Genomic DNA, 26,869 nt, shown 5'->3' with positions numbered 1-26,869 from the left:
CATAACGGTTTGTACTGTTGCGGTAGTAGTCTTGACTGTGATACTCTTTGCGTCTCCTCGCATCCATGAGTAACAATCTCCGTGTCATCGTCCGTGATGGGCAGGTTTATACCTCTCTCACTGCACACTCCCTTCCCGACGTCATACCTCACGAGCCTCCTTGGGATCCTCGCGAAGACTACGATAGTTCTCCCGACGATAGTAATACGCCACTCACCACTCGCTGGGCGTACGGAACTCGTCCGTGGTTTCCCCTGGTACCTTTGAATCCTAGCTTCGATGGGCCAATCTTTGGATGCCTCAACCACTCCAGGTTTTCCCTCCTTACAGAGGTAGATACATTGGGAAGGCACATTCTCCACCGCGATATTCGGGCAAAATGGGTCGAGTTAGAGCAGAAACTGCTCTGGTGCCAGGAACGTTTGGGTGCTGGATTATTGATTCCATGGGGGACTAAACTTCCACGCCCTCCGACTTCCTATGGGTACCAACGGTGGCATACAGACGCTAACCTTGCTAAAAAGGTTGCAATAAGGTCGCGCGATGCATTTCTATGTAAGTCAACCAGTTTATTCATCGTTCATGATTGCCTGACGGATTTCCAGTAATTGCCGCCACCTGCTCGTGGTACATCATGACGCGTCGATACCAAGGTGCCAATCAGTGGACGGCTATCTTAACGAGTAACCCCCAACATCCCATACCCGCTGAATGGGTTCTTGAGTTGTCGCGCTCATTCGTTGGAGATCTGACGACAAACGTGCCACGTACGGGAGCCTTGATCTCTTCCATTCACTGTCCTTGGCAAGTTCAATTGCCCATGTTTGAGAAATTCTCGCTTCCGATTTGGGTCCGCGTTTCTGGGGATACTTCTGCTGCCGTTGATTTTACCTTGCATCATTATATCCCGTCTCCGGCAGCTATCACCCGTGCGACCGAGGAAGTCCAACGCAAGGAGACGCCTGACACTTGGGGTCAGCTGGACGAAAGTGTGTGGGGTCAACCGGACGATAGTGCGTGGGGTCGACCAGAGGACAACACTCAGAGTGTCCTTAACTGGGACGATAGCGCCCTTGGATGGGGTGAGAACAGTGGGGCACAGCCCGTGTCTGATGTTCCCGAGGCACATGCGGACTCTCTGTTCCCGGTCTCCCAACCCCACTCTAGACAGCAGCGAGGAGAAGACTTCAAGGCATTCTTTGCGCGGCGCCGTCAGGAGAACAAGAGGAAAGAGGAGACGGAGACGCCAGCTCAACGGCAGTCGCGTCAGAGCCGTGAGCGGGCAGCCATGAACCACGGCATTCCTGGCAAATCCAGCACAGTTGTGGTGTTTGAATGGCAACCTAATGACGAGTTTGGCGGCTTTCGTCAACGCATCCGTCTCACAAAGGCTGAGATACCAATGACTTGGATGTCGTATAGCAAGTCTACCAGGGTATACGACTCGTTCCGTAACGAGTGGGATTTGTGCGATGCATTGGATCTTACCAGCGTTCCCGATGGCGATTGGGAGGAAGATGATTTCCCGCCTGCGTCTGCTCCTTCTGAACCTACCCCTGCTCCCCCTGCCCCTGCCCCACCCTTGTCCAGTTTCTTGAAAGACATTGAAGCCTACTTCGGTCATTATGAGGTTGCACCCTCAATGCAGTACACTCGTAGTGTTGAGCGATTTGTCTCCATTTTGCACTTTCATCTCGGATATCGCCTTGCAGCATCCACCACTACACCCCGAGGCAGATCGACTACATTCGATGATTGGACTCGCAAGACACAGTGGACTCACTTAACCAGACTCGTCGGCGACAACCCCACGGATATCACGTCAATTCCAGACGCACAGAAGCATGTCATCACATGTTTTATAGGTTACCTCGTCACGCTCCCTCAATCTCAGTTGTCAGACATCCCGCCCGATCTCTGGGATCTAGGACCTGACTCGTCCCTGTCAGTCTCGAATGCACACATTCGAGTTTCCTATGTGCAACAACCCAAGCAGCGGCTCTACATAATCGAGTCACTGTCGTCAAATCTGGTGCCCTGGAAACTGGTGGTTCCCGACGCTATCACGGCTGTGATGTGCCTCCGGCGTGACTGGGGCTCGGATATCACCAAGATCGCGTATAACCTCCTTGAAAAAGGAATCGCTATAAAGACGTTGCAGCCAATCTCAGTTCCACCTGACGCTCGACGCCCACCTACGGAACTCCGTACATACTCGCTCGGACACGTCTTCCCCCCCGAGGATCGCAGACTCGCCCGTTTTAGGCCTGTTTTTGCTGACTACATCGTGTACGAGCAGCACCGTCACGAGTTCATGAACCAGCCTCGCGCAAGAGCGGCACTTCTTCATGGTGGCCTCATATGGCGGCTGGCTTTACATAGTCTTGGGTTCGATGTTCTCCCCTCCGTTCTCGATGGCATTTCGCGGGAAGCGGTACCGTTTGGCCTCATGCTGGACATTAATGGCCAGACTTATTTTGATGATGAGCTGTCAGAAGAGGAGGTAGATTTCATGTGCGGGACGTATTATCTGCATACCAGTAAGTTTCTCTTGTTTACATCGACAGAGGCGCTTATGTTTGAATCTAGACGACGGGAATGTTGAAATCGTCTCCTGGTGGCCCAGGCCCCAGGCCTGGGCTGCCTCAGGACTAAACGTGGGGTTCTGGTCCAGTCGATGCGAATTTTGGTTCCAGTCACGCCTGGACAACATTCGACGGGGTGTTTCACGTGAGCGACATACATTCACTGATGATGCGAACGGTCCAATGACTGGCTCGAAGTGGAAAGGCTCACTCAAATTCAATGCAGGCACCAACAAAATGATGAAAAATGTCGACGCGGCGTCTTGCAGTTTTCTTGCCACCAAAGCAAGTGGTAAGAATAAATTGGTTGTTACTTGTGCGTCTCTAATCTCCTGCTCAGCTTTTACAGAGAATTAGCACTAGGCACTAGCACTAGCCTGTATACAAGTTGAAATGATTTTGTAAGTACATTCATTCACCTCGAGAAATCACCGGTGTCTGACTACTGTCAAACAGGGTTGATTTTCGGTTTCACTCTACTACATTCGTGTACATGTACAATATATAAGCTGTCCACCCCGTCATGCTATTGTTGGTCTGTACCAGTTGAATAAGAGTGTGTTAATGCGTTTTTCTAAGTTCTAGCTCGTCTGGTCCCCTAATATATTTCACATCTCAAACTCAAGTGGGCGATGACGTTGTAAGTGGGCGATGATTCAGCCGTGAGTGGGCGATCGTCGGGCGATCGGTTTTATCTGGAGATAAAACTTGATGATTTATTTTCACGTTTTATTGTCAGGGGGTACTTTGAATTTTAACGCCCGTCTAAGCGACGGTCTAAACTTCATACATGAGCAGATGTTCAGTCACGTGCTAAAATTGAAGTTTTTTCGAGTCTTAAATGTGAAGTTTCATTTCGAAGTTTATGCCAGCATTAAAGATATATTTATATTTCTTATTGTCATTGACATTCAGACAGTAAGAGAGTGTTCGCTGATACTTTATATTTCTCTTGTCGTGCAAGACCTCTTTAACATTTGAAATTTTACATCCGCTAAGACGACAACCTAAATATTAAGTATTATCTTGACATTTCGCACGACATTCAAACCAGTCTTAAATATTCGAATCCCCGATGTGCAAGTCGTTCCAACTTTTACGGTAAAGGTGCCGGGCCGCCGGCTGATCTGTCCTAGTAGAGTAGTACTACTTTCAACTTTGGGTCTGTTATACACGGTATGCTTGTCAATGCTCATGCATAGTTAACACGTCGTGTCTTAATACTCAGTTGGTCGTCCACAAAATGCCTCGGCGCGCAAGAGTGCACTTCGTGTCGCTGAAATCATCGCTGGTCAATCTCCCAATATCAATATACGGCCCCCTTCTCGAGAGACAGATTGTATGTTCGAACCTCGCACAGCTTCTTCGTCGCATACTCTTGACTCTGATTTTGATTGCAAATTATTCTAACTGCGATTGCAGCGTCCGCAAACCCTTGCTGTCCACCTCAAGTCCACCAATGGCGAGGGAAGAGAGGCCTACGTTGGCTGGACCGGCATGGCCTCTGCATCCTCCCTTGCCTCATTCAACTCTACTGCAGGCGAACGTGGAATAGAGACGCTGGAGATAGATCCACAGTACGCATCAGGCTTAGGCTTCAAAGAAGGAGATGTGGTGCGCTTCTTGTTCCTGCGTACAGCTGTTGACTCCTCTGGCTGATGGCGTACTTGAATCGGCAGGTGGAACTGGGTTTATTATATGACCTCCCTTATGCGAAGACAGTGAGCACTGAACCTCTCAGCGCAGATGACTGGGACGTAGTAGTAGGTCTTGTCCTCTGACTGCCTGGCTGGCTTAACTCCGCCTGTCCCAGGAACTTCATGCAGCACACGTTGAAGGCACTCTCCTCTCCCAAGTGCGAGTCGCGAACGTCGGACAGGAGATCAATGTTTGGGTACTCGGGCGGACGAGAGTACGACTAAGAATTGGTGCGTTCCTCTCATACTGTCTCATTCACATTGGTAAACTGTATTAATATTTGCCTCAATAACAAGTCTCGCTCGACACTTCTGCAACTGCAGCGCTGCTCACAACCGATACCGAGGTTAGCATTGCCCCCAAATCGCATAGGAAGCCGAAAGCCGAAACCAAAACCTCATCTTCAACAAGCTTATTAGAGCATGGAACCGTTCCTCTGACGCAGGACAAACCCTCATATCCGTCGGAAATTCTCCGAGCACTCCCTGCCCGCCTCGTCAATTTCCCCGAATTCATTATTCCACGCGATGGCAAAACACGCGCATACATTCATCCTTACACTCTATCGCTGCTTACGGGCACTCCGTACATCCCATTCGACCCGAATCCCAACCCTCCACGCTCAGGTTGGTGGTGTGCACGTGCGCGTCGATTGGAACCACCCAAGGATCCTACGGATATCATAAAATCCGGTACCGGTGATAACGCCACCATGAAGTCAAGTGCTGAAACAGAGCAGGAGAATGGCAATGCAAAGATACTGCACCCGGGATCAAAAAAAGAGGTAGGAGCAAAAGATGATGAAGGGAACGGAAAGGATGTATGGGAGGTGTGGCTGGGAATCTCTGATCGTGTTTTGGAGACGCATGTGATGTTTGTTGGGGAAGTGAAGTGTGGGGTAGGGGATTGGGATCTCGTTCGGTACGCTTCTTCTTTTCCTGTGTGTAGTTCTACCACAATTGCTAATGTATTGTGACTTTGTAGGATATCGCTGATGGGCGCCCATGAGGAAGGGTCCGCAATAAATGGGACCCTCGACGAGTAAGCCCGTACACTCCCTTGGCTGCAGCATACGCTGATTAGATCTCGTTAGTCTTACGTCCACACCGTCATCCTCACCAGCGATACCCTCGGAATCATCGATCCCCCTATCGGGTGTCTCTGACATCCTCGAAGCCACGACAAAGACTTGTGTTGCCAACTACGCCGTACATGCACGCAAGGATGTCGTTCGGGGAGGTATGTGCATCGAATTTTGGTTTTGACGAATTCTGATGCCCTTTCGAACCTTGTTGTTCTGCCTCCTCGATGCCTTTCTTGCGTATCCACGTATATCGCAGTTCCTGGCATCTTGATCACAGGCCGTCAGGGAATGGGCAAGACATCAGTTGCAAAGGAGATAGCTCGCAGACTCGAAGCAGACGAGCGCGTGTATGCTTGTGAGTGGAATATTCTATGCTCTAATGCTTTCCCGGCCTAACCATTTATTTCATTGCCACTTGAAATTGTCCATATTTGACGGCATCAATCAGCCGTACATTACATCGACTTCTCCCAGCTCGCATCCAAGCCCGCTCAAACCCTTGGTGCACTTTTTCGTCACTTCTTTGTTCTAGCACGATGGCACAGCCCCTCCGTACTCGTTTTCGATAACCTCGACAAAGTTTGCGCTGCGGAGGTCGAACATGCGGACTCCTTCCGCCAACGGCACATAACAGAGCTCTTTCTCATGCATTTCAGTTCCAATGAACGCCTCGCACCTTCCAACTTCCGTGGTATCGTACTCCTCGCCACAGCAGAGAGCCAGACTAGCGTACATTCGCTTCTGCATACGCTGCATGTGTTCAAGGATGTCGCATCCATTCCTCCGCCGGGAAGGGAGGCGCGGAAGGAGGTAGGGTTATTCTAGGTTTGTTGGTACTTTGTGAACTGAAACGACTTGAAACAGATTCTCGCCAGTCTTGTGTCACGCCGCCTTTCTATGGCTAAGAAGCCACTGTCCTTTGTTGTCGACGAATCGGACCCACCGGAGTACACTCGGCTCGCTGTAGGGACAGAGGGTTACTCCCCGGTAGACCTGCGAGACCTTGTCAAGCGCACGATACAGGTCGCTGTTGGGCGGGCGGTTTCGGAAGTAGGCGTGAATGTTGAGAAGGTGAGTATCATCGTCTGATGCGTAATTTTTTCACTGCTGACAAGAGTTTGGGAAGGTGACACTTTCGGCGAAAGATTTTGTAGAGGCACATGAGGGCTTTGTGCCCCTCTCACTGAGGGATGTACCCTTGCAAAAGTCGGACGTAGAATGGGCTGACATTGGCGGTAGGTGCTTCTCTTCGAGGAGATCTATCGTTGGTTCATTGATCTGGTGGCGGGCAGGCTTGAAGGATACTAAACTCGTGCTGAGGGAGACCCTTGAGTGGCCAACGAAGTATGCTCAATTATTTAAACAGTCCCCGTTGAGATTGCGATCTGGGTGCGTCTTCAATTATGGCCTTGTGTTGAGGTTGTGATTTATGAAAGTCGTGTAGGCTGCTCCTGTACGGCTATCCTGGTTGTGGCAAAACGCTACTTGCGTCAGCTGTCGCGAAAGAGTGCGGGCTCAATTTCATCAGTATCAAGGGCCCCGAGCTATTGAATAAATATATCGGACAGAGTGAAAAATCAGTGCGTATACATGATGTTTTTCAGGGAAATTCTGACTCTGTATAGGTGAGAGACATCTTCGATCGTGCGTCGGCTGCCAAACCCTGCGTGCTCTTTTTCGACGAGTTTGATTCGATTGCACCTAAAAGGTTCGTTCATTATCTTTGTGTTTTATGTGGTGGAGCTGAATGTTTGTTTGCAGAGGACATGACAGCACGGGCGTGACAGATCGCGTGGTAAATCAGATGCTAACCCAGATGGATGGCGCTGAGGGGCTCGAGGGAGTCTATGTCCTCGCTGCCACGAGGTGGGTTATATCCCTTGATCGCATCGCCTGGTTGTTGAACTTTCGCAAGTCGGCCAGACCTCATTGACTCCGCACTGCTTCGTCCCGGACGGCTGGACAAATCTTTGCTATGCGATCTGCCTGGTATCGAGGGCCGAAAAGACGTTAGTGCCCTCCGTGCTTCATATAATGTGGCCTTAACTTGTCTTATGCACTTGTTTAGATTTTAGTTGCGGTATCCCGGAAGCTAACACTTGCATCCTCCGTCGACTTTGATGAGCTTGCACATATCACTGAGGGCTTCTCGGGTGCTGACCTGCAGGCGCTTGTGTACAATGCACATCTGGAGGTGGTGCATGCTGCTATTGACGCTGAGAAGCTGGATGGTGATGGTGGAGGTGATGTCGAGGTGGGCCGGAGGAGGGTGGGCGTGGGATTGAGTGACGAGGTCCCAGTAAAATATGTGGTGCTGGGCGCTGGGAAGGATGCGGCGAAAACGACATCCAAGGCAGACGAGACGAAGATGCAGCAGCGGGTAAGGAACTGTGATCGTGTCGACAAGTGTTTTTGGTTGAGATGTCTCTAGCTGCAACACATCAGGGCTTCGAAATCCGGGGGAATGTTGGCAGATAGCAGTGCCGTTGTGACGCCCAAGCAGGTTTGTCTTCTTGCTCTTTTCGTGTAGGTTCCATTAATAACTGGTGTTTTCTGCAGCACGAGATTACCCAAGAAAATCTATTGAAAGTGCTCAAAACTACACGGCCATCTGTTTCGCGCGAGGAACAGGTAAGGCTGGGGAGGATGTGAGTGTAATTCTATTCTATGAGGTGCTGATAGTTGTTCATCATGGGCAAACCAGATATCGAGAGTTCGTGTCGGATCGAGGTGGTGGCGAGAAGACATTCCCGGCGCCGGGTGGTGATAGTGGGGTTGGGAGCCGAGCGTCACTGGGATGAGGAGCGGACTCAGGTCAGCATCCAGAGTCTTCTGCCATGCAGTAACCTAGTATCGAGATAGGATCTAAACATGCGGGCTTATGCCTTCCACTTGCAGTGCAGCTCTATGGGGGAGATTATCTCTCAGCCAAATTTCAAGTATATTTGCCTTGGGAAACATAGACACAACTCCGACTGCTTAGTCTCTCAGACCTTGTAGAAACAGTACTTTGTTCCTGCTGAGATATTCCAAACGTGGATAGCACCCTGGTCCCAACAATTTAAATATGCAGTGCTCGCTAGATAAGAAAGCCGCGGGCCCCTGCTGCAACAACCCGTGTACTAGTATGCTGTGCTGGCACAGCCCATAGATGGTTCCCGGGTCTCGGGACCCCGAAACTGCTTTATTCACAACCAACACGATCCCACATACAGAACTCATTGAATTTTTTTACAAGTAGAATGGCCCCATCGAAGAAACCTCAGAGACGTGCTAAAGCACCATTGCCGAGTACGTCGATCTTGATAACAACAGCTGATCATGATTTGTTGATGTTGCCAACTCCAGTGCGGTCCCGCACAACCAGATCCAAGGGCAGAGTGAGTGTCACGCATGTCAACCATGCACCCTACTCACGTTTTGTCTCGTCATTTGATTCTTATATTCTATACAGCCTATAACAGATCCAGAACAGAATACCCAGCTTCTTACGGAGCAACTTCGCTTGCAGGGTCTCTACGCTGCTCAAACTGTGGGCGATGGCAATTGCCTATTTCGGGCTCTCTGCGATCAATTCTACGGCTCGCCGTCGCAGCACCTCCAGCTGCGCAAAGATATATGCGACTGGATCGAGAGCCATGCGCATCGCTATCAACCCTTTTGTGAGGATGAGCGTGGACTAAGCGCCCATTTACGGTGCATGCGAGAACAAGGTGTGCCAGGGCTTGCCCTCCCGATTTTTTTCCTGTGCAGCGTTGTGACGCGCTATAGGCACTTATGGCGGGCACCTTGAACTTTCTGCATTTGCGCACTTTGCGCGAAGGAATGTCAAGGTCATCCAGCCTGGATTGGTATATGTCATTGAGTGGAAAGCGGGTGCCGAGAGCGATGAACAGTCATCATCTCAAGATAACGAGCGAGATACGCGTAGGAAAAAGAGGCAACAGCAGCGCGACGAGATGATGAACGATTCACAGGAGTCAGAGGGGACGATATATGTCGCGTCAGTCATTTCCCCTAGCATACCTATCGTTGGCGCGCTGACCTGTCGTTCTAGATATCATGATTGGGAACATTTTTCTTCAATACGAAACTTGAGGGGGCCGCACGCTGGCCTTCCCGAGGTTTGCGAGCTACCTGCTGACGCAGTCCCGCCTACCCCTTCGCCTGCCAAGAAGAAACCTGTATCCCGTACCAAAGCCAAATCAGGTTCTAAGATTATGCTGAAGAATAGTCCAATCGACAGGATTAGATCGAATCGTGAAAATGCACCACCAACGCCTGCACATATTCCACTCCCCATATCCCGCTCACCCTCACCACTATCTTCCGCTAATTCCTTGAGCATTGATGCAGACTCGCTACTTCCTGTTCCTGGTCAGCCGACTGGTCCCCACCAGTCTTTTACATCGACCGTTAGAGCTCAACGGTCACCTAAGCGATCCTTTGATGAATCATCTGGATCATCAACATCTGATGCGATCTCCAAACGAACGCGAAGCTCACGTCGATCGCCCTCTCACGCACCCCCGAGTCAAGTCAGGGCAGATGATGATGTGGATGATTCGACTCCTGACCTCTCCACTCCCGCCTCCTCCGCAGAATCCAGCCCTTCATCATCTGCCGCTTCATCTCCACTTCCTAGTACCCCTCCCGCATGTAATACACCGCCTCCCGAATCCCAGAAACCCCTTACTCGACGCCAGCGCAAGGCTCTCGGGCTTCCAAAGCTACGTCCTGCGTATACAAGTGCGGGAAAGATCGTCATTCCTGGCGGGAAATTCAAGCAAGCTTCTAAAGCGGCGGACGATGAGGAATGGCAGAAGAACGGCACCGGGCGGCTTGACGTGCGCGGGTTCCGCGAACTCAAGATCTAGCCTTCATGCATCATCAAAGACCCCGCCACGAATCTGCACGCATATTTTACGCCATTTCATCTAGAACATTGGTCATATCCACGCTGTGATACCCAACATACACCATACTAGCATTCCCATCATATAACTCCCCCCATCCACGAATATGTTTCCGGCAGTCCTGGTGACCTGGTGCGGCGTCATTTCTGTGTTACATACGAGCACTTGGAGCTTCATATATAGAAGTTCGGACATCTGCACGATTGTATTTTAGCAAGTTGCATATGTAAGCTAACATCCTGCAAGTAATGTGTTATTGTGATGCTTGCATATCGATGCATTCGAGGGAAAGAGATCGCAAAACATGCGGGAGCAACAATCAACTGGTCTTGCCAGCGCATTCAATATCCAAGCACACTACGGCATAAGTTTGTGTTGTAGATGCTGCGTACATTGTAGCATAGAAAGGCTTGAAAGTGAGTAGGTGATTACTCAAGCGTAAGTCGGACGACATCATGATACTTCCACACGTCGCTCCTTTACAACGCTGAAGCTGAAAAGGGCAAGGTTCACTTCCTCCCATTGTTTCTTCACTGTCTGGCTCTGGCGCGGCAAAGTCGCTGGGGCCGAATCCCAACAATCAAGATCAACCTGCTTTAGGTATGGGAAGAGGCCGCTGAGGATTAGAGCTACGTGCAGCGGTGAGTCGATGGGCGAATTGCTGAGGACGAGCTCTTTGAGATTCCTACTGCAAGCTCCACCACCGGGCGAACTGAGATCTATACTGTCCAGCGTGGTGGTGTCCACGACAAGAGTGAGAGAAGTCAGAGCAGGGCAGAGCTGAAGTAAGCCGATCAGCCCGTGGAATGTAGGTATCGTGGTGTCATCGATGGTGACAAAGCGGCTGATCTCGAGCACTTGGAGCTTAGGCCAGCTTCTCACCAGCTGGCAGAGCTCCTCGTCAGCCATAGAAATGTTCCAGCTGCTATTGATGAGTAGCTGAGTTAAATTGTAGCATGAATGCATTGGCGTGAAGACATCCGGTTTTGTGTGGATTTTCCCAGGCGAGTTAGGAACAGCGAAGGATTCAAGATTGTCGTGGTCGCATGTCTCCCCAAGGATAGTGAAGAAGTGGGATAGCATTGTGGATGGACTTGTGGAGGCATGATTAGTGAGGAAGCGAATCTCAATGCGTTTGCTTCTGATAACCTGAAGAGAACTCAATAAGTCCGAGGCGTGCTCGAGATTGTCGATGAAGAGGACCAAAGAATACAAATCGTGAAAGCCGGGGAATCGCAAATGTGACCGTCGTTCCCAAGCTGATGATGATTTCAAGTACAACCCCAGTTTCCGCAGAGCTCGCAGCTGCATAAGTTGCTCGTTGCCTTGATTTCCTAGGTCCCATACAAGCAATGTCTTGAGATGGTGGAGCTGGGAAATGGATTGTACAATGAAGGGTGAAATTTTATGAAGTAAGTCGTTGGTTGCAGATGGAGACCGCATATGTATTATCAGGAGGTGAGGACACAAGGTCCCAAGAGACGAAAGAACCGAGAGAAAGCATATGGAGGAAGGTGAAGAAATATTTATGTCCAAATCCAGCAACGTGGGAACAAGAGCCACACGCAAGAACTGTGCAGCGCATTGTGTTCCATCAGCACGCCATCTCAATTTGCGAAGGTTCGGAAATATGGACGCAGGTGTCGAAGGACAAGACAGCATTAGCGAACCGAGGGGCTCAATAGCCCCCAAGGGGCATTATTGTGCGATGGAATGCACGCGGGATGTGTATTTGCAAAGAATACCCCACATTTTGGCGTCGAGAGGTTTCAGCAATACCTGCGCATGTGAACTCAGTCAGACGGGGATGATCATATGAAATCGGGACACTTACCATATGTCCTTGCTCGATACCAAACAGGTCACTTGGTAGACATTTGATAAGAGGCTCCACGGACTCGAGATTCCTCCAAAGGACATCAAGCGCTGGACGCTCAAAGATACGGCATGTGGATGCAAGGGCAGGAAGCGATCCATCGTGTACATATGAGCAAATTATGCATATGATATCAATGTTTTGCAAGGCAGGGTGCGTGGCCAAAGATGGGGATGGATCAACAGAAGACGGTGTTTCTGGGGGAGAAGGGGTGGAAGAAGTAGATCGAGAGGGCACCTCAATCATTAATGGCTCGTCGTCAGATACGGCCACTAAGTCTGCGGCATCAGTACGTCTCTCAGCACGCCTGCGATTACGTTCAGCCCTCAACGCATTCTCTCTGGCGATTGGGTTCAACTCGTCTGAGGAGATTTCCTCAGATCCGCTAAGATTGTCGATCGTGTCAGCAACAGATCTGCCATCATCCGACATATCAGCCATTATATGCGTGTAGTGGGCACTGTATGCGCAATTATAGTGAGGATCGGTTCAATCGATAACGAGCATGAGGGCGAGATGCAGCACGTTCAATCGATAACGAACATGAGGGCGAGACGCAGCACTTATTCATTAGTAAGCATTCCTTGACTAGATGTGGTTGGCGCTTAGACAACGTCTATTGTTAGTGACTGAAAAGACCCTTTAGATGTAGTTGATGAATCAGGCTATGAAATTCAGGCATAGAAAAGCTTGAAAATGAGTAGGTAATTATTCAAACGTACCAGTCCAAAAGTCGGACGACATCATTATACTTCCACACGTCGCTCCTTTACGACGCTGAAGCTGAAAAGGGTGAGGTTCACTTCCTCCCATTGTTTCTTCACTGCCTGGCTCTGGCGCGGCAAAGTCGCTGGGGCTGAATCCCAACAATCAAGATCAACCTCTTGTAGGTTGGGGAAGAGGCCGCTAAAGATTAGAGCTACGTTTAGCGGGGATTTAATGGGTGAATTGCTGAGGACGAGCTCTTTGAGATCCCTACTGCAAGCTCCACCACCGGGCGATCTGAAATCTATACCGTCCAGCGTGGTGGCGTCCACGACAAGAGTGAGAGAAGTCAGAGCAGGGCAGAGCTGAAGTAGGCTGATCAGCCCGTGGAATGTAGGTATTGTGGTATCATCGATGGTGACAAACTTGCTGAAGCTGAGCACTTGGAGCTTAGGCCAGCCTCTCACCAGCTGGCAGAGCTCCTGATCGGTCATAGAAATTTTCCAGCTGTGCTCAATGAGCAGCCGAGTCAAATTGCGGCATTTATGCAATGGCGCGAAGACGCTCGGTTTCGTGTGGATGTTTTCCGGAGTTTCAGGAATCGCGAAGGACTCAAGATTGTCATGGTCGCATATCTTCCCGAGAATACTGAAGAACGGGGATGGCGTCGTAGATTTACTTGCGGAGGAATTGACAGTGGTGAGTTCGAAGTGGATCGTAATTTTTTTGCATCTAATGACCTGAAGCGAACTCAAGAAGTCCGTGGCGTGCTCGAGATTGTCGATGAAAAGGTCCAAACGATCCAAATTTTGAAAGCCGGGGAACCGCAAATGTGACCGTTTGCCCCAAGTTGATGGTACGCTCAAGTCCAACCACAGTCTCTGTAGAGCTTGCAGCTGCATAACGTGCTTCATGCCTTGGTTTCCTAAGTCCCATACAAACAATCGCTGGAGACGCTGGAGCTGGGAAATGGATTGGGAAATGAAGGGTGAGGCTTTCTGAAGCAAGTCGTCACGATTGATTGCAGATGGACTCAGGTTCACGATCATTGTCTGGAGGTTAGGACAAAAGGTCCCAAGAGACGAAAGAACTGACAGAAAGATGGAGGAAGCTGAAGAAATCTGTATCTTCAAGTACTCCAACGTGGGTACTAAAGCCATGCGCAAGAACTCTGCAGCGCAATGTGTTCCATCAGCATCATGCCATATTAATCTGCGAAGGTTCGGAAACAAGGATGCAGGTGCGGAAGGACAAGACAGCATTACCGAACCGAGGGGCTCGATGACTGCCAAGCGGCCTGATTGCGTGATGGAATGCACGCGGGATGTGTATTTGTGAAGAATATCCCACATCTTGGTGTCGAGCGGTTTTAGTAATACCTGCGCACGTGAACTCAGTCAGACGCGAATGAGTATATGAAACTGGGACACCTACTATATGTCCTTTTTCAATGGAAAACAGGTCGCTTGGTAGACATTTGACAAGAGGCTGCACGGACTGCAGATTCCTCCAGAGGACATCAAGCGCCGGGTGCTCAAAGATGCGGCATGTAGATGCAAGGGCAGGAAGCGACCCGTCGTGAACGTATAAGCAAATTGTGCGTATGATGTCAATGTTTTGCAAGGCAGGGTGCGTGGCCAAAGATGAGGATGGATCAACGGAAGATGGAGTCTCTGGGGGAGCAGGAGCGGGAGAAGTAGTTCGAGAGGTCACCTCAATCAACGGCTCGTCGTCGGACACGGCCGCTAAGTCCGCGACATCAGCACGTCTCTCAGCACGCCTGCGATTACGTTCAACCTTCAACGCGTTCTCTCTGGCAACTGCATTCAGCTCGTCTGGGGGGGGTTCTTCAGATCCGCTAGGATCGACGATCTGGTCAGCCACAGATCCGACCTTATCCGACACATCAGCCATTTATATGCGTGTAGTGGACACTATGGGCGATATAGTGAGGATCGGTTCAATCGATAACGATCATGGGAGCGAAGACGCAGCACTCGTTCCTTAGTAAGCACCCTTTGAACGGTAAAATAACCTGACTAGCGCTTAGACAACGTCTATTGTTAGCAACCGAAAGGACGCCTTTAGATGAGTCAGGCTATGAGGTCTTGAGGATCCATCAGATGCATAACTGATCATGGCGATCCTAGCGGATGCCGGGAGCAATGCAAGGGCGATGTTTGCAGTAGTGTACATGTATTGAATACAGATCCCGAATGCATGATACGTTTAAATAGATCCCTGGAGATTAGGAACATGAATGAGCCAATATGTGGCGTGAATGAAGAGATTCTCACCTGAGAATACACCAATATATAAACCGCATGAGTGTCGCTGTACCCATGATCCCATGTATCAAGCCAACAGGAGATGACCCTCGTGGTCCTCGATGCGGAAGGTGATAGAAGAAGCGCTATCAGCGAGTTCACTCTCCAACAGAGACCGGTGGTTCTCCCGTAAATCTTCCACCGTGTCCGCGTGCAACAATCGAACAGTATTGAGCTTCGAGCCCGATATGGTACGAAGGGCGGCAAATAGTTGCTTGAAATGGAACGCGGGTGCCTCGCGTAACTTGGAATGTAGTCCCAGATATGAAACGGAAGGAGGGAGGGTGAGATTCGGTTTGATCTCCGTCCATGAACGGATGTAAATCACGAGGTCATTCAAAGACGAACAACATTCGCCGAGGAGATCTAGCTCCTTTTGAAGAGAGTCGGCTTGAAGGGAATAGTCGAGGTGCACGGTAGTAACATTCGCGCAGCTCAGCTTCACAAAATGTTTCCAAGTATGGTCAAGGAATGGAGGAGGGATGCAGTCGTAGGTGAGTTTTCGGAGAGCTGGGAAGTGGTTGGCGTTTCTATCGTCTGGCAGGTAATCCCGCAAAAAGACTGACATGAGTGACACCGACTGCAACTTGGTCATGACGGGCACATCGAGTCTGGCAGATGGAGACTTGTCCCCTGCACTGGGCGAGCAAATCGGGCAGCGGAGCACGCTCAAATTTGGTGCTGCAGCTATCAGCGTCATCAGATCCTCTCTGAAAAAGAATCAGCGAGTGCCGTATGCGCAAGAGGCTGGGCCAATACCTGCAGGGGCGCAAAATGGACTCAGAACAATCAAATACGCGCAATGATGGACCGCAAGATTCAGCTAGCGCCATCACGACTGATTGGGGTAGCTGTCGAAGCCAGCAATCATTATAGGGAAGCATGGGCATGGATAAATTAACGATCGACAAGTTTGGGAACCGTCGAATGATGTTGGCCAGGAGGGCGTAATCAGTGGCCTCACAACGGTCATCTTGCATCAAGACATCAAGTCGTCTCGTCCACCACCCTACATGAGCGGAGAGGGCTGCTCCAGAGGGTCTGCTGTTGAGGGTGGCAAGCAAAGAAGACAGAGTAGCTGGGTGAGTGACCAGGACACTCCGATAAAGGAACTCGGTGGCGAGAGCGTGCCATGTCCTGGAGACAAGGACAATATTCCTCTTTGTGATAAGAGATTCTTTCAACAGTCCGTGCTCGTGCTCTTTGACGAGGGAAAGCGGTAGATCAGATGGAGTTGGGCCATCACAACTCAGCAGACCAGGGACATCGGTGGCAAGGCTAAATATCTTGAGCCAAAGTTCGGGAGGAAAGGGTGGTACATTGCGCGCGGTGGAAGCATTGGAGGTTGTTGAAGTCATGTGGTGGTCTTGCCGGTGAAGTTTTGTGCTGTAGAATTTTTGTCACGTAAGACTGACAATAGAGTGGACGCAAGGTGGACGTACCAGCAAGGTCAACTACTAAGCGAGCAACAGCTGTCTGAAGGACAACGTCTAAAAGATAATTAACTTTAGGGTTTATATATGGCGTCCTTGCCCTGAGAGTTTAAGGCGTACACATGAGCCTTGCCCTTGGGAAATGAGGTCGATACAAGTCGGCCTCCTGTAATTAGAATTTAGCCATAGTATCTCTTATCAGTACCAGTGTTCCGGAATCTGCACACCGTGTCCGATTATTCCGTCCTATGTGGGTTGGAAGCTGATGCCTATAAGCAGCTGATGGGAGCGGTAATATTTGCAAGGAACCTTCGCCATTACTTGGACCGATGATGTGCAGTGCTGTGTGGGCCATTGATTGGCAAATCGTGTGAATAAAATACCATTCCTAGACAATCGGTGACAAGGAAACCTAATACGGATACTTGTTTTGTTTCGGTCCACTGATTGTACCACTCTATATAGGACTGTCAAGGGACCCCAGTGTTCACAACGCCGCGGCATATCTGGAGTCAGGAAGGTCCTGTTATGAGGCATACCCACGCTAGTCCGCCACAGAGATAGCTTCAAGATGGTTAGAAATATTGCGGTCGACCGTTGATGCACAAGTCTCACCCGTGTCCGTCCTGACTCCCGACTCCCAAGCCCTTCTCAACTCAGTACAGTCAATCCCGTTCATCGCACTCGCCGTACCATCCAGAGCGCTTTTTCGATACCCAGTAGCTACTCCTATCGTGCGTAGAAAGTGGAATATTTCAATTGACGCAGAAGATTTCGAACGTGGTCCAAATGGCCTCATCGAGTCGCTGGAACGCAGACGGCGAGGAACCGAGAGTGACTTTATTCAGCAACAAAGCCTCTATCGCATGCATGGGGGACCGAGCGCTTACTTCTGCTCCAACTACACACGGGGAGTCGCCGTCACGATAAATACTCACCACAATCTCAACTTGGTCAATTTATCTCGTGCGGTTATGATGACAATTAGCTCGAATACACCGTTTCTGCGCTTACATGTTTCTACTAGATATGATTCTTTCGAGACGATTTTGCTCACCTGGTTTCGCTGTTTTTGATTTCGCCTGCCATGTCCCAGTACCACCAACGCACGACCAATCGAATCCTGACCTATTGCCATTGTGACCCCTTGAAGATCATAAGTGAATGTTTTCTACTGCGTCATATGCTGGCCAATGCTATACCTGACCAACGATACGCCACAAGATTCCGAAACATTCAATTCAAGATGTTGTGTGATGTCTGACCAGGCATCACCAGCTTGTGGTGTCTGGACCTTGAGATGAAATCATACAAGGGTGATGTTCTATTGTCGATGTGAAACCTCTGTCAAATTACGGGGCTACCAGTAGGTCATCGCCATTAATATTGTGTGATTAAGTAAATGTTTGAAACACTCTGAAGTGTGGCCACTGGCCAATAACTCACGAAGACACACCTGCGGTAGGTATATTATAAGGAAGTCGCAACCCCAATCTCCCAATACTACCTCCTGGAATATATCATGTGCGTGTTTGGGAAAATGAGTTTGTAATATCTCTGTATTTTGCAGACATGATCGGTGCATGCTCTGTTTAGCCCAGCGAAAAAGCAATGTGCCATGACAAAACTTCAAACAAGATTCTCCACAAACAATTCCCATGTTACACAGTACTGCCAGTTGAGACCAGTACGCCTGCCTGGAACACAATTGAAGTCATGCTTATTCCAGCATCGGAGTCAGCTACGAGCTTAGCGTGATATTGCCGAACACTAAGGATGAGCCGTGGTCCCAGCACAAACATCTGCATTGCCCTGAGGACTTGAAGGATACCATCGTATGTCTGAGTTCCAACGGAATTTGAATCCTATATAAATGATGACCAGTGGTTAAATACAGAACTTAGTCACAAATTGGCGTACCATAATTATTGGAGAGAGAACACCGAGGTGGAGGCAATAAACAGCAGCAAAGCTAGCAAGCACGAGGCTTCAACGGCAAAGAGAACTACTTTGGAATTACGACCTCACCTTGCAAAGTAAAGCACATGAGTATTTATCAACACTGTGAAATAGTTACTGATGGACCATCCCGCCGGTGGCCGCTGCGTGCGACGCAAGTGTTTTACGGCAATCCAGACTGCAAGACACAGCGCGAGTACCTCCCACAGAGTACTGAGCATCCAAGTCATGGCACTCAGAGGTTGGATGTTGCCTTCAATGTCGTAACTACACTGATAGGTGCCGGATAAGACAAGCTCCTCTGATATTCGTCTGATGAGCTTGATTCTTTGGTTCATGACTAAAACTTACCCCCTGAAATATACTTGAGAAATGATGCGGTGATCACTCCGCAGCCGATGTTGACAGCCAGGAAGCTTACAATGAGCCAGAAAAGCATTCTTCTGGACCGTTGATACATGGCATATAAACGGGTCATCACTATAACTGGCAGGATGCTTAAGTCAAGTGAATATTGCGCTGCTGGTGAGTAGCTCACCGCCGATCATGGCATTTATAGCCACATTCGTCCAATTGATTGCCAAGAGCATGATATTGCCTGAAAAACAAGGTGAGTGGATAAGCCTCGTAGAATGAAACACTCCAATAAAACTCACAGCTGTTGCGGTCATCAAATTGAAACAATTGAAGCTTGTCAAAGGTATCACTCACCCCTGCATAGGAGTGCACTTAAATGGACGGGAATGGCAGGCATCAATGTAGATTACTCACCGCATCTGTTACCGAGACTGACGGAAGATTTGCTGTATGCTGTCAGTCAGAAGAACCAAGGGCAGTGAAATGTAGGGAGGCATACGCAGCATATTCAAGCTTATTATAAAGGAGAGACGACTTATTAGCACAGTGCCAACTTGTTAGCCTTGCACACGTACACAGCATATAGGATTCCAACATAGCGCACCTAGAATAATTCGAAGTCAGTACAAATGTCCGACGAGGCTTGTAATATGAGTCACGAACAACGAGGTACAGAATGGTCATGAGGGACCAGCGTCGCCTCTGCCCGGAATTGATTGCATTATCTTGCTGTTCTTCTGAAAGAGAACTCTGCTCACCCAGATCAGTTCGAACTACAAAATCATTTTGGGTGAGATTGCTGCTCCGGTGATGGCATTGACCTACCTCCTGACCGAATGTTAGTGCTGAAAATACCATAAGGATGTCAACGAGTTCTATAATACTATCATGCTCACCCCAATCGTACATCACTACAGCAAAGGAGGCAACTGCGAACCCACAGTCAGGGTTAGTTCCATCACCGATATCATATGACTAACTCTCCACGAACCTATATAAAAACTACCAGCACGGAACGAATCGATTTGCGGCCACCAACTGGGATCATTTGAGACTACGGTCATATTCGAGGGATGGGTGTGGTGGACATAAAACAAATGCATTCGTACTAGATATACCACTCCCCACCGCTTGCTTGTATCGCTAAAATCGGTATGGTGGGGATGAATAATCGTTCCGCCTCAAGCCCGGCGTCCTGTGCGAAATCAGATCGAAGATTGAATCAATGGCGCTTCTTGGTTGTGAACCTACAAACCAGTGTCAAATGATCTGCATGTTTGAATACCAGGAAAGTTCGAAAATCTGTTTGTGATCTCGGGGAATTGCTTCCAACAAATTTCTTGCTACACTTGCTACACTTGCAGCAACTGGGGAGTTGTTTCACTGCAAAATCATGTAGTCACTGATCAAACACAGGTCTATGCATCGAAAGTGTAATGGCGCCTCCCGTGTCTGATAACAAGGTCTCATTCTGTCGGCATGACACCAGAACAGATGAAAAATAGAATAGGTCCAGACGAAGCATTGAGATAACTTACCTGACCCACCCGCACTGTGAACACTGATGTATAACGCCTCCAAGAACACCCCTCGATGCCTAGCTCCCTCCCCCTCCTTGTCCTCAGCATATGTCGCCTCATATGCAGTTCCTCACCCTCCGCCTCGGCCATCGGGCTATGATACCAAGGTAAGCGTAATCCGATGCAAAACACGCTAACGAAGTTCAATGCATTGTTGCGACGGTGATGCATCAATCTGCACAGCAAGATAGACCATGATTGCTAATCCGGATTGATCTGGTCAACATGCGACACCATCTTTAGGTCAAAACAGGAATGAGAGGGCAAATGACTCAGACTCGCCTGTTCGGCGGCATAACCGTGCAATGAGCTCGATTTCTTGTACGTAACGAGTAGTAGTAGCCGGTCAACCGAGAGGGCATCCCACAACTTGATACTTTGACTGATAGACAATGCATGCCTTAGCTTCGTTCACTGCGTCAACCAACACAGCCTACTCACCTTAGCCCCTCCCTGCTAGCACGCTCATCAGTGCTTGGTCACGGCTCGCTGACAGTTCCCCAACTCTTCCGAATTAGATACACTGGTATTGCTGCGGTTACCTCACCGTTCTTGTGGCCGCATTTTTCCTTTTGTATCCGCTGCGCTTCAGTTGGTGTTGAGTTTGGCGCTTTCACCTAAGATCCACTTACTGTGCACAGTCGCAGTGTTGCGGCATTGACTGGGAAGCAGAAACCATCTAGGTGGGTAAATGAGGGAGCAAAGAGAAGAAGCAGGAGTGATAGTTGTACGCCTCCCGTAATTGTCCCATAGGTTGCGGACCGATGAGCAACAGTAGTCTCCGTATTATGCGTCCTGTTCTATTGGTATGTGCAAGTAGCATCGATATCACATCATCAGTGCTCACCTGCCTTCAGACACGGGGATGTTGGCATGGGGGTTGACCTGCACAAAATTTAGGTTAGCTTACAACGAACTATCATTGTGGTTTTCAGCATTTTGTTCGGCCCGGCTTTGCATCGGGGTCGCACATACGTCGCCAGGAGCTTGGTGGCAAATGCAGACGTAACCATTGTTCGAATTCAGTATCGCATCGATGTCGGAGGGTATAACGCAGAAGAACGAGCATGAAAAATACGCGATATATTCGCTCAAAGTACCTTTTCCTGCTGTAGCGATGCGTACGGCCACAACTGCTCGAGGAAGATGCATTGACTTGGCGGACTAACATAGGTGATATTGAGTATACGCTTTGCGCGCATATAACAAGCCTTTAATCATATACGAATGGCGGACACTGCAGCTGGTCCTGGTATGAACTCCTTCGCGTTCCCAATCATCAGAAGGCCAACTTCGATGGGGTCAGCGCATTGCATAATGAAACAGATTATTTTACTCACCTATCAGTCCGAAGAGTCCCAGTACGCTTCCGAATACTTCTACCACAAGTACCTTCACAAACAGTGTAGGATCAGCTGCGTCAGCGAGCGCAGCGGTGCTGCCGGCGACACCGACGCAAAGGCCACAAAGAAGATTGCAGAATCCGACGGTTAGGCCACCAAAGAATAGCGCATATCCTGTAGGTTGATGAGTGTCATGCAATAATGATGTAAAGAGGAAATGGCGTACCAGTGAAGTAGTTGTCTCTGGTGTAGAGCTGCGCTTCAGGCACGGTTTGGAGTTTGGCTGAGTACACGATACCCATGATCTACCATTATGTGGTAAGTGTAATACAGGAACTCGAGGGAACAAATACGCACCACTCCGTAAATTGCAACCACCTCGCAGAAGATAATGCTGGCAGTGAGCATTGCTCAGTAACTCATGTCCACGGCGTATATTGGAAAATAACGCACCTGATCAGATTCTTGGTACTGATTCTTGGAGTCCTTACTCCTCCACCCAGTATCGATGCTCCCGTCAAAAAGATTCCCCTTTGAAGGGACGTTAATGCTACAGAACAAAAGTAGAGATGTGAAAACTTACCATCCTGCTCCGAGAACACTCAAGCCTATGCAGATTCCAATCCCGAGCGAACCAAAGACGAACGGGCTAGTTTCCTCGAGAAACCGACCAACATTGAATGCTTCTCCAGAATCTGTTCGGGAAGTGTATGAGTGCTGCGGAACAGAGAAAACAACTTCTGACGCACCAGTGAATAGAATATATAAAGCAACTATGATAACAAGGAATGTCGGGAGTCCAAATAATGTGTATGTTGTATAGCCCATGTCTAGCAGATATCAATTGGTTCCAAGGTTGACGAGGACGTATTGACCAGAGGCCATCTGGAAAGGGCATGCCATTCACACGCTCGCTTGCTCTGCAGTCCCGACTCCCGACCCCGAGTATACTACATACTTGGTCTAAGTCTTGCAGGTCGGCAGCTTCTGTTTAAGCATACAAATGACAGTGTCCTCCCATAGAAATGTTCTCAAGCTGCTAACACTGGGACTCATCTTCCACGTCGTGTTCATTGCTTCTGTTTTTGACTGCTACTTCACTAGCCCAGTCGTCCATGGCATGCTTCCTCGCAGGGCTGGCTCTGGGGAAGCAAAACGAGTCGTTCTCATTGTGGGCAAGTATAGCTTCCACCTTCCGCAGCACCAACTGCTCAACCAATAACTCATATCAGGAGATGGTCTACGCGCAGACCTTCTATTCAGTGTGAACGCGTTCTCTTTCCTTCCTTCCTCACCAAATATCGTAGCTCCTTATTTGCGCGATATTGTCCAGTCACGAGGGGCATTTGGATTGTCGCACACCCGAGTACCAACGGAAAGTCGACCCGGGCATGTCGCAATCATTGGTACGTTGTTGTTTGATACGTCAGTAATATTGGGCAGAGTTAAGAAATACATAAGGGGGTATGTATGAGGATGTCTCTGCCGTGACCAAGGTGCTGAGTCAACCTCTTGCTTCTTCTTGCTATCATATACTGACGAGACTCGCGAGACAGGGTTGGAAAACGAATCCCGTCAGTATTGTAGTAATGGACACCGCGAGTAATGTCTCATTCCTTTCCCAGGTTCACTTTGACTCTGTATTCAATCAATCCAGTCACACTTTCTCTTTCGGCTCCCCAGACATCTTGCCAATGTTCGCTCAAGGCGCAACCCCCGGAAAAGTTGACACTTGGAGCTACGATGAGGAGGACGAAGACTTTACAAAAGGCATGAAGGTTCAGCACTACTGCAGTCATGTTATTAAATCAGACTGGATAGATGCCACCGCTTTAGATATTTGGGTATTGGACCAACTTCAGACGTTGTTTCAGAATGCATCATCAAACGACTTGCTTGATTCAGAATTGCGCGCTGATAAAGTGGTGTTCTTCCTGCACCTCCTTGGTCTGGATACCACTGGTCACTCATACAGGCCACACTCCAAAGTGAGCGTCTCAATCAGTGCGCTTTTTTTATCAAATTCACCCCATCACAGGAATACATGAACAATATACAAGTCGTTGATCGCATCGTCCAACAAACAGAAGAACTTTTCTCTAATTTCTACCACGATGAAGAGACGAGCTTCATATTTACAGCTGACCACGGTATGTCCAAGATTGGCAACCATGGCGATGGCGGTGAGGTCTGCGCTTTATCAATTTTAACAACGAGATTCTGAAGGGGTTTGCAGACCCAGACAACACACGTACGCCACTGGTTGCATGGGGGCGGGGCGTTAGGGGCCCTCTTCCTGACAGTATACCTTCTTCACACGATGATTACTCTCGGTCCTGGCAACTAGACGACTTTCTGCGACGAGACGTGGAACAGGCGGACCTCGCACCCCTGATGGCTGCACTGATTGGTATCAACTATCCGGTAAATTCAGTGGGAGTCCTCCCTGATGTAGACCCTTCGCGACCTGGCTACTTGCTACCGCAAGAGGGAGAGTCAGCCTTGGCCCGGCTTGCATTGGCAAATGCAGAGAGTATTTTAGAACACTACCGAGTGAAACACGGTGCGCCCTAAATATGTCATCCGGCTTTTTGTCCATAACCAGTCGCCTGACAGAATCGAAGGCTGTACAAACCATTCTATACAAAGCTTTCGAACCTTTGGAAGAAGTCAGTCAAGATGGGAAGCCTTCAAGAGTATCCTGGTTATCCAAGATAGAGCGTCTGATTAGCGATGGAAGATTGTTTGAAGCTCGTCAAGAGACAGCTGAACTCATCAAGGTTACTCTCCAAGGTCTCCGGTATCTCGAAACGTAAGATGCTCGTCTACCACTGGAAACGACTGCTGAGAGGTTGCAGGTATAATCGAGTACTTATAAGGGTCATCGTCATGATAGCATATACGGGGTGGTCAGCTTATGCATCGTTGTCGATTTTGCCCCCGCCAGCTTCCTTGGTCTCGGTCAGCCAACGTACCGTGGTCAAAATTGCTACTGCGACTATATTAGCAACATTTTGGGCACTCTTTGCTGCGGAGAGAGCTCCATGGACGTTTTATATCTACGTGACTTTCCCCTGCTACTTCTGGCAGCAATTTGCGCTGCGTGGAGTTCCAGTCATCATGCAACAATTCAAGTCGAATGACAGACCCGGACCTTTTATAGGCAGAGTGTTGTTCCACTTGGTCATCGTGACGGTTGTGCTCCAGTGCATGGTTGTGCGTCGGCCCTTATTAATTTCATGAAGCTCGTTCGACTTACGCATGACTCAGGCTGCCTACACTCACCGGTCGCTCTGGAGTATTGGCTTCTTGGTCATGGGCATTTTATGGCCATTTACGTCGTGGCCAAGTCATGTTCGGTCGCAGCACCCGGGACTCTTACTTTCCTGGATGAGTAGCTGTCTGGCCACTGGCATATTCCCCCTACTCAGTGTCGACAAGAGAGAGAATTTATACATGATGTGAGCGCATAATCTCATGGATTTGTGCATGTTACTCACCTATGCGGTAGCATGTGCGGAGGGGCAATGATCCTCGCAGTTGGTGCAGGTTGCGCGCGTTTGGCGTCGAACGGTGCTCCAAATGCCGTGAAGCTATCTGAGATCATCCAGGTAGGTAATTGTATATGGCGTTATGTAGTTGATTAATCCGTATTCAAGGTGTCTTTTATCTTGCTCGCCATGACAATTACTGCTAGCTCGGTGAAAAGTTTACAAGCGAAACAGGGATTGCCCATCATTAACCAGACCTTAGCATGGATCATACTTGGTACCCTTGCCGATCAATTGTCATCAAACGTTTATCTAATTTTTATGCTTCTCAGTTGTATCGTCGGTCTATCCGTTCATCTCCAAGGCACGGCACAGCACCCCGACCTCCAAAATCATATCGCTGTTCATGGGTTTCGGAGTCTGTTTCGTCATTCTTTCGATCAGTGTTGAAGGTCTATTCTATGCCGCCTTCACATGCAATTTACTCTTGTGGATAGAAGTTGAGGTGACCGTCCAGTCGAATCGAGCTGGGACCGCTTCGCAGAATCAAGAATACGAGTTTCGCACTGATGATATCAGAATAGCACTCTTTTTCTTGTTTTTCGTTCAGGTGGCTTTCTTTGGAACCGGAAAGTGAGTGGATTGCCCTTCGTTGTGCCAATAATGATGATTGACTATGCCCAGTGTTGCGTCAATTTCGTGAGTTCCCTCGACGAGCTGGACCAGCTCGGCAGCTCACCTCTCGTAGATCGTTCTACTTAGAACCCGTCTACCGTCTGGTACCAATCTTCAATCCATTCTTGATGGCAGCGTTATTGGTGGGTTTTTCAAGTCTTGCTCCGCATACCAGAAGCTTGAAGGGATTGCCACAGATATTCAAAATTGTCGCTCCATATGTGATCTTGTCGGCTGTTTTTGCCACTTTGAATGCAAAACTCCACCTACCGCCCTTCTCGCTATTTCTGGTTGCTCTGACGCTCACTGATGGTGAGTTGTTCCTTTTGGCCTCCAATGATCGCTAACCTCTAGATCAGGAATGACGATGGCATTTTTCCTGAACGTCACGGATACTGGTGAGTGGGTTGGCTGGTGGTCAAATTGTACCGAATTGACATGTACTTGTCACAGGATCGTGGTTGGAGATTGGGCAATCGATCAGCTTCTTTTGCATAACTTCTCTATTATTGGTTTGGTCAGCTGGTATCTGCGCCGCTGGGGAGTATCTCATGGTAAATACGTTGCTGTCCCACAAGTCTACGGACAGTCGCAAGCTAGAATAAGCAACATGTTGATGGTCCAAGAACTAACCAAACACCGCGTAACATTCCGTGCATGAAATCCTACTTGGCCCACTACTCGTAACACAATGGCATGCGATAATGACTTTCTGGTGGGTACGGTTACGTCTGTTTTTGTGATCAGTGACGAGTAAACGCTAAGTATTAACTTGTATGAGAAATGCGTGGACGACGGACAAAGTCAAGATGTCCTTCTCTACGACCCAAGATACTGTGG

The 26,869-nt window shown here is 49.0% G+C and overlaps 9 protein-coding genes across 9 annotated transcripts; 4 read left to right on the top strand and 5 right to left on the bottom strand.

The window, feature by feature from the left end:
• Positions 1–2,260: 2,260 nt before the first annotated feature.
• Positions 2,261–2,861, top strand: DEU56DRAFT_717237 (uncharacterized protein; the record flags this gene model as incomplete). Its single annotated transcript, XM_041347614.1, has 2 exons — positions 2,261–2,540; positions 2,590–2,861. Coding segments are annotated over 2 exons (552 nt in total), but the record flags the coding sequence as incomplete, so codon positions are not given.
• A 796-nt stretch (positions 2,862–3,657) lies between these two features.
• DEU56DRAFT_824275 (P-loop containing nucleoside triphosphate hydrolase protein) lies at positions 3,658–8,483 on the top strand. Its single transcript, XM_041354242.1, has 20 exons — positions 3,658–3,924; positions 4,008–4,199; positions 4,265–4,348; positions 4,399–4,513; positions 4,580–5,204; positions 5,268–5,324; positions 5,377–5,522; positions 5,624–5,722; positions 5,816–6,177; positions 6,232–6,438; positions 6,494–6,602; positions 6,660–6,756; positions 6,812–6,947; positions 6,993–7,075; positions 7,129–7,233; positions 7,283–7,376; positions 7,436–7,747; positions 7,799–7,870; positions 7,927–8,015; positions 8,072–8,483. Exons 1-20 carry the CDS (start codon positions 3,829–3,831, stop codon positions 8,166–8,168), a joined length of 3,177 nt encoding a protein of 1,058 aa, XP_041204724.1. The 5' UTR covers positions 3,658–3,828; the 3' UTR covers positions 8,169–8,483.
• On the top strand, positions 8,469–10,568 carry DEU56DRAFT_824268 (uncharacterized protein). The gene is made up of 5 exons (XM_041354241.1): positions 8,469–8,658; positions 8,716–8,747; positions 8,822–9,080; positions 9,139–9,370; positions 9,425–10,568. The coding sequence occupies exons 1-5, from the start codon at positions 8,610–8,612 to the stop codon at positions 10,242–10,244; spliced, it is 1,392 nt and encodes a 463-aa protein (XP_041204723.1). The 5' UTR covers positions 8,469–8,609; the 3' UTR covers positions 10,245–10,568.
• On the bottom strand, positions 10,414–12,411 carry DEU56DRAFT_565087 (uncharacterized protein). The gene is made up of 4 exons (XM_041346836.1): positions 12,118–12,411; positions 11,487–12,062; positions 10,676–11,432; positions 10,414–10,522 (listed from the first exon to the last, which is right to left on the bottom strand). Exons 2-3 carry the CDS (start codon positions 11,943–11,945, stop codon positions 10,737–10,739), a joined length of 1,155 nt encoding a protein of 384 aa, XP_041204722.1. The 5' UTR covers positions 11,946–12,062; positions 12,118–12,411; the 3' UTR covers positions 10,414–10,522; positions 10,676–10,736.
• Positions 11,982–12,600, bottom strand: DEU56DRAFT_916378 (uncharacterized protein; the record flags this gene model as incomplete). The annotated part of the gene is made up of 2 exons (XM_041357850.1): positions 11,982–12,062; positions 12,118–12,600. 2 exons carry the CDS (start codon positions 12,598–12,600, stop codon positions 11,982–11,984), a joined length of 564 nt encoding a protein of 187 aa, XP_041204721.1.
• Positions 12,601–12,758: 158 nt separating this feature from the next.
• On the bottom strand, positions 12,759–14,877 carry DEU56DRAFT_564909 (uncharacterized protein). Its single transcript, XM_041346835.1, has 2 exons — positions 14,299–14,877; positions 12,759–14,243 (listed from the first exon to the last, which is right to left on the bottom strand). Exons 1-2 carry the CDS (start codon positions 14,776–14,778, stop codon positions 12,906–12,908), a joined length of 1,818 nt encoding a protein of 605 aa, XP_041204720.1. The 5' UTR covers positions 14,779–14,877; the 3' UTR covers positions 12,759–12,905.
• Positions 14,751–16,940, bottom strand: DEU56DRAFT_824254 (uncharacterized protein). The gene is made up of 5 exons (XM_041354240.1): positions 16,852–16,940; positions 16,747–16,790; positions 15,951–16,557; positions 15,162–15,901; positions 14,751–15,105 (listed from the first exon to the last, which is right to left on the bottom strand). The coding sequence occupies exons 3-4, from the start codon at positions 16,547–16,549 to the stop codon at positions 15,220–15,222; spliced, it is 1,281 nt and encodes a 426-aa protein (XP_041204719.1). The 5' UTR covers positions 16,550–16,557; positions 16,747–16,790; positions 16,852–16,940; the 3' UTR covers positions 14,751–15,105; positions 15,162–15,219.
• Positions 16,941–21,737: 4,797 nt separating this feature from the next.
• DEU56DRAFT_743545 (uncharacterized protein) lies at positions 21,738–22,691 on the bottom strand (the record flags this gene model as incomplete). Its single annotated transcript, XM_041349016.1, has 7 exons — positions 21,738–21,811; positions 21,861–22,037; positions 22,090–22,168; positions 22,221–22,257; positions 22,317–22,394; positions 22,447–22,558; positions 22,613–22,691. 7 exons carry the CDS (start codon positions 22,689–22,691, stop codon positions 21,738–21,740), a joined length of 636 nt encoding a protein of 211 aa, XP_041204718.1.
• Positions 22,692–22,820: 129 nt separating this feature from the next.
• Positions 22,821–26,699, top strand: DEU56DRAFT_974042 (Phosphatidylinositolglycan class N-domain-containing protein). The gene is made up of 19 exons (XM_041359535.1): positions 22,821–23,038; positions 23,096–23,269; positions 23,325–23,359; positions 23,420–23,437; positions 23,489–23,633; positions 23,685–23,851; positions 23,902–24,046; positions 24,100–24,426; positions 24,480–24,675; positions 24,722–25,079; positions 25,134–25,324; positions 25,375–25,474; positions 25,523–25,631; positions 25,687–25,987; positions 26,039–26,053; positions 26,103–26,172; positions 26,227–26,341; positions 26,389–26,427; positions 26,483–26,699. Exons 1-19 carry the CDS (start codon positions 22,867–22,869, stop codon positions 26,632–26,634), a joined length of 2,829 nt encoding a protein of 942 aa, XP_041204717.1. The 5' UTR covers positions 22,821–22,866; the 3' UTR covers positions 26,635–26,699.
• Positions 26,700–26,869: the final 170 nt, after the last annotated feature.

Source organism: Suillus clintonianus, assembly GCF_016758775.1.
Source record: "Suillus clintonianus strain FC179 chromosome Unknown DEU56scaffold_84, whole genome shotgun sequence".
NCBI lineage: Eukaryota > Fungi > Basidiomycota > Agaricomycetes > Boletales > Suillaceae > Suillus > Suillus clintonianus.
The sequence above is the reverse complement of the archived record's forward strand: the minus strand, read 5'-3'. Positions and strand labels throughout refer to the sequence as shown.

Bases quoted from the DNA above. Each gene is read 5' to 3' on its own strand.
- DEU56DRAFT_824275 (XM_041354242.1), top strand. From the start codon at position 3,829: ATGCCTCGGCGCGCAAGAGTGCACTTCGTGTCGCTGAAATCATCGCTG. The intron at 4,349-4,398 runs GTAGGTCTTGTC...CGCCTGTCCCAG, and splicing joins CAGATGACTGGGACGTAGTA to GAACTTCATGCAGCACACGT. The intron at 5,723-5,815 runs GTGAGTGGAATA...GGCATCAATCAG, and splicing joins AGACGAGCGCGTGTATGCTT to CCGTACATTACATCGACTTC.
- DEU56DRAFT_824268 (XM_041354241.1), top strand. From the start codon at position 8,610: ATGGCCCCATCGAAGAAACCTCAGAGACGTGCTAAAGCACCATTGCCG. The intron at 9,081-9,138 runs GTGTGCCAGGGC...GACGCGCTATAG, and splicing joins ACGGTGCATGCGAGAACAAG to GCACTTATGGCGGGCACCTT. The intron at 9,371-9,424 runs GTCAGTCATTTC...CTGTCGTTCTAG, and splicing joins GAGGGGACGATATATGTCGC to ATATCATGATTGGGAACATT.
- DEU56DRAFT_565087 (XM_041346836.1), bottom strand. From the start codon at position 11,945: ATGCTGTCTTGTCCTTCGACACCTGCGTCCATATTTCCGAACCTTCGC. The intron at 11,433-11,486 runs GTCCTCTTCATC...AGTTCTCTTCAG, and splicing joins TTCACGATTTGTATTCTTTG to GTTATCAGAAGCAAACGCAT.
- DEU56DRAFT_564909 (XM_041346835.1), bottom strand. From the start codon at position 14,778: ATGGCTGATGTGTCGGATAAGGTCGGATCTGTGGCTGACCAGATCGTC. The intron at 14,244-14,298 runs GTAGGTGTCCCA...TCACGTGCGCAG, and splicing joins CCATTGAAAAAGGACATATA to GTATTACTAAAACCGCTCGA.
- DEU56DRAFT_824254 (XM_041354240.1), bottom strand. From the start codon at position 16,549: ATGACTTCAACAACCTCCAATGCTTCCACCGCGCGCAATGTACCACCC. The intron at 15,902-15,950 runs GTATTGGCCCAG...ATTCTTTTTCAG, and splicing joins TCCATTTTGCGCCCCTGCAG to AGAGGATCTGATGACGCTGA.
- DEU56DRAFT_974042 (XM_041359535.1), top strand. From the start codon at position 22,867: ATGACAGTGTCCTCCCATAGAAATGTTCTCAAGCTGCTAACACTGGGA. The intron at 24,427-24,479 runs GTGCGCCCTAAA...GTCGCCTGACAG, and splicing joins ACACTACCGAGTGAAACACG to AATCGAAGGCTGTACAAACC. The intron at 26,428-26,482 runs GTGAGTGGGTTG...TACTTGTCACAG, and splicing joins CCTGAACGTCACGGATACTG to GATCGTGGTTGGAGATTGGG.